Consider the following 6,980-nt stretch of genomic DNA (forward strand, 5'->3'; position numbering starts at 1 on the left):
ATTACAAACCTGTAAATACAAATCGGTTCTTTGATTATTATTTTTGTGTGTGTGGTTGATTGCAATGCAATTAAGACTTGTGGGATAGAAATAATGATTCAATCACAGAAAAACTAAATGCGCCAAAAATGTAATTGAAGGCGAGAGAATTGAGGAGGAAGGGATAAATGAGAACGACTACAGAAGAAGAGAAGAGAATTGGTAAATGTGGCTCCATAATTGCATTAAAGAGGAGATAAATGAAAGTGTACAGTGGAGAATTGAGGCCGGCGAAAGAAATTAAAAAGGGAAATTTAACGCTCCTAACAAGTGAGATTATTGAGGAGAAAAAATTAATGGAGGACGTAAGAAGAAGAAGAAAAGTCACGTGAAGGCACATAGACAAGTGGGTTATGACTGTTTCTCAATTTTTTTGTTTCTATCATAATTCATTTGATCTCTGTAATTCATTACCCTCCTTTTATTTCATTTTTCAATCTCTATATAGTTTTATAATAATAATATTCGATAAAAAATTTAAAAACTTTCGTAAAAATAAAATAAATTTTTAATATATATGCTCAGACTTCTTACATTCCTACTTTATTCCTACTTTATGCTTGTACCTTGTTTTAGTGGCACTACTAGTGCCTCTCATTTCATTTCAAATAAATTTTATCTGGCTTTCTTTAAAAAATGTGTTTATTTTTCAAAAAAGAAATTGCAATAATAATAATAATAATAATAATAATAATTAATCACTTAAAATTTAACAAATAAACAAATGACAAAATTAAAAATAAAATATATATAAATAATAATAGCTGATTTTCATTAATGGAAATATCATATTAGCTTAACATTTTCCATTAGATGACATTTGTGAGACTTATCATAATACAATGTTTATTTTATTCTATTGTATAGATGACTCAAAAGCATAAAGAGAAATCATTCTTAATATCTCAGAACACTTAATTTTATTTAAAACTTGAATGAAAATACATGGAGACATGGTCCCAATTTAATCTATTCCTAAATGTTCTGTTTACATGTGGTAATTGCAAACACAAGTAGAAAATAATACAAATTTGACCATAACATTATTTAATTATGACAGACTCACGCATGAAAATAAATAAAGGAAATAATCAACACAACATGTATCACTGATCAATATGAACTTCACAAAAGCTTTTATGAAATGCATCTTTTAGTGAGTTTGACCTTAAAGCCATGTTCCATGCGAAGAACAATAGAAGCCCTTGGAGTAATAGATTGACCTTCGACAACCTGTATGTGAAACTTCCATAACATTGTAACTGCAGCCATTTTCATTTGAATAATGCTCATATCTTTCCCAAGACAACTTCTAGGCCCTGCATTAAATGCTGTGAACTGGTAAGAGGGCACATGTATACTCTGCCCTATATCTGATATCCATCTCTCTGGCTTAAATTCCAAGCAATTTTCTCCCCATATTTCTTCCATCCTTCCCATTGCATACATAGAAAATATTACTTTTGTATTGGAACTAACATGTTCTCCATTTGGTAATATATCAGATTTGATTGCACACTTGTGGTTATATCCTAAAGGAGGATAAAGCCTCAAGGCTTCACATATAGCTCCATGAAGGTACACTAGCTTATCAAACTCTTTAACACCTAACTTAGTGATAAAATTCTCATCCTTTGTTAAACAATTATCTTTGATCTCTTGAATGATCTTAGCTTCCACTAAAGGATGTTTTGAAATAAGCCAAAAAAACCAACTGAGAGCTGAACTAACTGTCCCACTTCCTGCACCCAAGAGATTGAATGCAGTGTCTATAAGATACTTGTCAACCATTTCTCTCTTTACTGAGCCCTCATTCATTATTGCTTCTATCAAGCAAGAATATTGGCCTTCATCCACATATTCAGTGCTTTTTAATTTTCTTTTTTCTTCATCACCTTTGCAATAACTTACACATTTGTATAAGAATTGATCTATATTTTCTTTAGCTACCTTGCCGTTCTTCTCTGGACCAATTTGTAGCCATTTTTGTAGCTTCCAAACAAAATTTGGAGTAAAGTGCCTACACAAAACAATATCCTCTAATACAGAAAAAGCTGTTACGCAGTCCATATTTGATAAGTCGTTGAATTTTTTATGAAGGTAATTAGGATCAAAGCCAAATAAAAAAGCGCAACCAATGTCAAAGGTGATCCTCTCAAAAGTATCTTGTAAATCAATTATTTGTAAATCTCTTGATGCATCATCAAGAAAAGGTATCAGACAATTTTCTAGCTTCTTTTGAATGTTTTGTTGATGGAATATCTTAAAGCTTTTTCTTGTGAGCAAAGAATGAAGTAGTTTCCTCTCTGTTTTCCATTCATTGGAGTCTAAATTGAAAATACCATCACCAAAAAACTCAAAACTCTCTTTGAAATCAGATCCTTTCCCATAGTTGTTGAAATTCTTGCTTGTGATGTGTTGTACATTCATGGGATCACTAGTGAAGATGAAGTCAGAAATATTTGTAAACCAAGGTCCTTTAAATTGAAAAGTTCCTCTGTGTTGTTTCATCACTGATGTTAAAAAATCATGAAAATTGGACATGTTATGCGCAATTCCTGGTAACATGCCAATAAATGGCCAATTTGGTAAAAGAACATCTCTATTTTGTCTCCAAATATAGTAGAATATGATAAACAGAATGGCTACAAATACCCCCGAATGCCACCTCATTCTATTTCGTCCACCTATACAAATATTTCTCACATCAGCTTTTAGCTGATGTGGACCTCTTCTCCTTTCTCGCCTCTCAATCATGCTCTCAATGTCTAATCTCCTTCAATCCTCCTCTCAATAATAATATTATTTTATAAATTTATAAATTATAAAATTATTTTACAATTATTTATAATAAATTTATAATTTATAAATTATTTTACAATTTGATAATAATTTATAATTTATATTATTATCAAATTATTTTATAAGTTATTTTATAATAAATTTATAATTTATAAATTATTTTACAATTTGATAATAATTTATAATTTATATTATTATCAAATTATTTTATAAGTTATTTTATAATAAATTTATAAATTATTTTATAATATTATTAGTCATTTACCAATGGTTATAATTTATAATAAATTTATAAATTATAAAATTATTTTATAATAAATTTATAATTTATAAATTATTTTACAATTTGATAATAATTTATAATTTATATTATTATCAAATTATTTTATAATTTATTTTATAATAAATTATAAATTATTTTATAATATTATTAGTAATTTACCAATGGAAATAATTTATATAATTAGTCATTAAATTCAATGGAAAAAAACCACCTAATCACTCATAAATATCGACATAAATATTCTCCTTTAATGGACAATTATATTATTCCAATTCTGGTGAGAAATGATTTTATACATTAAAAATTCAATTACTCATTAATGTCAATGCATTTATAATTTCTTTCAATTTATGTCAATTCATTTTTTAGTAACATCTTATACAATAAAAATATATATTCTATTTGACAAAAAATACACAAATTTATAAAAAATAATCTATTATATATATTTAAAACAGACCCCCGAATGTCACCTCAGCCCCGAATGCCACCTCATTCTATTTCATCCACCTATACAAATATTTCTCACATCAGCTTTTAGCCGATGTGGACCTCTTCTTCTTTCTCCCCTCTCAATCATGCTCTCAATGCCTAATCTCCTTCAATCCTCCTCTCAATTGTTGAATGAAACCAGAGTCACCAGTGCTATTAGTATAACCATTGCCATAGCCAACATCAATTATGAATAAAAAAAATTTGCTCTTCAATCAATATTTAGAGAAAAAATAGGAAATACCATCTTAGCTCTAAAGAGAACTAGGAGCAGTTTTGTGCACCAAAAATAGAACAAAACTCCACAAGGTTTATTTCACAACTATCCTATTGAACTGAAAGAACACCACAAAAATCCACATATTTTAACATCTATATAAACCTATATTTTGAAGCATGTTGTGAAGTGATGATTTTTTACAACTTAGGACTGTGAAGTGATGAATGGAAAAATTAACAAAAGTATACGTCAATATAATGTAAAGTATCTAGACAAAAGTCTTAGAGTCAATTTCTTCTCATCGTCTTATATAATTTTTGTATTACTCTACCATGTACCAACAAAAAGAGGATTTGATGATAAAAGCATATCATATTAGCTTAACCTTTTTCATTAGATGACATTTGTGAGACTTATCATAATACAATGTTTATTTTATTCTATTGTATAGATGACTCAAAAGCATAAAGAGAAATCATTCTTAATATCTCAGAACACTTAATTTTATTTAAAACTTGAATGAAAATACATGGAGACATGGTCCCAATTTAATCTATTCCTAAATGTTCTGTTTACATGTGGTAATTGCAAACACAAGTAGAAAATAATACAAATTTGACCATAACATTATTTAATTATGACAGACTCACGCATGAAAATAAATAAAGGAAATAATCAACACAACATGTATCACTGATCAATATGAACTTCACAAAAGCTTTTATGAAATGCATCTTTTAGTGAGTTTGACCTTAAAGCCATGTTCCATGCGAAGAACAATAGAAGCCCTTGGAGTAATAGATTGACCTTCGACAACCTGTATGTGAAACTTCCATAACATTGTAACTGCAGCCATTTTCATTTGAATAATGCTCATATCTTTCCCAAGACAACTTCTAGGCCCTGCATTAAATGCTGTGAACTGGTAAGAGGGCACATGTATACTCTGCCCTATATCTGATATCCATCTCTCTGGCTTAAATTCCAAGCAATTTTCTCCCCATATTTCTTCCATCCTTCCCATTGCATACATAGAAAATATTACTTTTGTATTGGAACTAACATGTTCTCCATTTGGTAATATATCAGATTTGATTGCACACTTGTGGTTATATCCTACAGGAGGATAAAGCCTCAAGGCTTCACATATAGCTCCATGAAGGTACACTAGCTTATCAAACTCTTCAACACCTAACTTAGTGATAAAATTCTCATCCTTTGTTACACAATTATCTTTGATCTCTTGAATGATCTTAGCTTCCACTAAAGGATGTTTTGAAATAAGCCAAAAAAACCAACTGAGAGCTGAACTAACTGTCCCACTTCCTGCACCCAAGAGATTGAATGCAGTGTCTATAAGATACTTGTCAACCATTTCTCTCTTTACTGAGCCCTCATTCATTATTGCTTCTATCAAGCAAGAATATTGGCCTTCATCCACATATTCAGTGCTTTTTAATTTTCTTTTTTCTTCATCACCTTTGCAATAACTTACACATTTGTATAAGAATTGATCTATATTTTCTTTAGCTACCTTGCCGTTCTTCTCTGGACCAATTTGTAGCCATTTTTGTAGCTTCCAAACAAAATTTGGAGTAAAGTGCCTACACAAAACAATATCCTCTAATACAGAAAAAGCTGTTACGCAGTCCATATTTGATAAGTCGTTGAATTTTTTATGAAGGTAATTAGGATCAAAGCCAAATAAAAAAGCGCAACCAATGTCAAAGGTGATCCTCTCAAAAGTATCTTGTAAATCAATTATTTGTAAATCTCTTGATGCATCATCAAGAAAAGGTATCAGACAATTTTCTAGCTTCTTTTGAATGTTTTGTTGATGGAATATCTTAAAGCTTTTTCTTGTGAGCAAAGAATGAAGTAGTTTCCTCTCTGTTTTCCATTCATTGGAGTCTAAATTGAAAATACCATCACCAAAAAACTCAAAACTCTCTTTGAAATCAGATCCTTTCCCATAGTTGTTGAAATTCTTGCTTGTGATGTGTTGTACATTCATGGGATCACTAGTGAAGATGAAGTCAGAAATATTTGTAAACCAAGGTCCTTTAAATTGAAAAGTTCCTCTGTGTTGTTTCATCACTGATGTTAAAAAATCATGAAAATTGGACATGTTATGCGCAATTCCTGGTAACATGCCAATAAATGGCCAATTTGGTAAAAGAACATCTCTATTTTGTCTCCAAATATAGTAGAATATGATAAACAGAATGGCTACAAATAAATTAATATACTGAAAAAAGTTCATCGTATTTAGAGTAAAGTGCACGTATTTCGTAACTGCGACAAGGTCTATGAAAAATATGCAGAAGTATAAATACTCTTATTTTCAAGCATGTATTTGAAATTGTGTTATTTATGATGAATTCAATAGAAAATATAGATATCCTAATTAAATATGGATATATATATATATATATATATGTTAGGAATTTACTTACAAATATAACATATATAATGTAAATAATAAAAATGGTTGGACATCACAACAAACTACCAAAAGAATCTATTATATATATTTAAAACAGACCCCCGAATGACACTTCAGCCCCGAATGTCATTTCATTCTATTTCATCCACCTATACAAATATTTCCCACATCAGCGTTTAGCTGATGTGAACCTCTTCTTCTTTCTCGCCTCTCAATCATGCTCTCAATGCCTAATCTCCTTCAATCCTCCTCTCAATAATAATATTATTTTATAAATTTATAAATTATAAAATTATTTTACAATTATTTATAATAAATTTATAATTTATAAATTATTTTACAATTTGATAATAATTTATAATTTATATTATTATCAAATTATTTTATAAGTTATTTTATAATAAATTTATAAATTATTTTATAATATTATTAGTCATTTACCAATGGTTATAATTTATAATAAATTTATAAATTATAAAATTATTTTATAATAAATTTATAATTTATAAATTATTTTACAATTTGATAATAATTTATAATTTATATTATTATCAAATTATTTTATAAGTTATTTTATAATAAATTTATAAATTATTTTATAATATTATTAGTCATTTACCAATGGTTATAATTTATAATAAATTTATAAATTATAAAATTATTTTATAATAAATTTTAATAAATTTATAATTTATAAA

General features: G+C 28.2%; 2 protein-coding genes across 2 annotated transcripts; both read right to left on the minus strand.

Annotated features, from left to right (window-relative positions):
• Positions 1 to 942: 942 nt before the first annotated feature.
• LOC101494575 (alkane hydroxylase MAH1-like) lies at positions 943 to 2,687 on the minus strand. The gene has a single exon (XM_004515432.3). It carries the CDS (start codon positions 2,605 to 2,607, stop codon positions 1,177 to 1,179), a length of 1,431 nt encoding a protein of 476 aa, XP_004515489.2. The 5' UTR covers positions 2,608 to 2,687; the 3' UTR covers positions 943 to 1,176.
• A 1,636-nt stretch (positions 2,688 to 4,323) lies between these two features.
• LOC101490800 (alkane hydroxylase MAH1-like) lies at positions 4,324 to 6,204 on the minus strand. Its single transcript, XM_004515424.4, has one exon. It carries the CDS (start codon positions 6,097 to 6,099, stop codon positions 4,558 to 4,560), a length of 1,542 nt encoding a protein of 513 aa, XP_004515481.3. The 5' UTR covers positions 6,100 to 6,204; the 3' UTR covers positions 4,324 to 4,557.
• Between the last annotated feature and the right edge of the window lie 776 nt (positions 6,205 to 6,980).

Source organism: Cicer arietinum, chromosome 4 (genome assembly GCF_000331145.2).
Source record: "Cicer arietinum cultivar CDC Frontier isolate Library 1 chromosome 4, Cicar.CDCFrontier_v2.0, whole genome shotgun sequence".
Lineage (NCBI taxonomy): Eukaryota > Viridiplantae > Streptophyta > Magnoliopsida > Fabales > Fabaceae > Cicer > Cicer arietinum.

What these genes read in the sequence shown, in the direction of transcription:
- LOC101494575 (XM_004515432.3), bottom strand. Translation starts at nt 2,607, where the DNA reads ATGTTACCAGGAATTGCGCATAACATGTCCAATTTTCATGATTTTTTA.
- LOC101490800 (XM_004515424.4), bottom strand. Translation starts at nt 6,099, where the DNA reads ATGAACTTTTTTCAGTATATTAATTTATTTGTAGCCATTCTGTTTATC.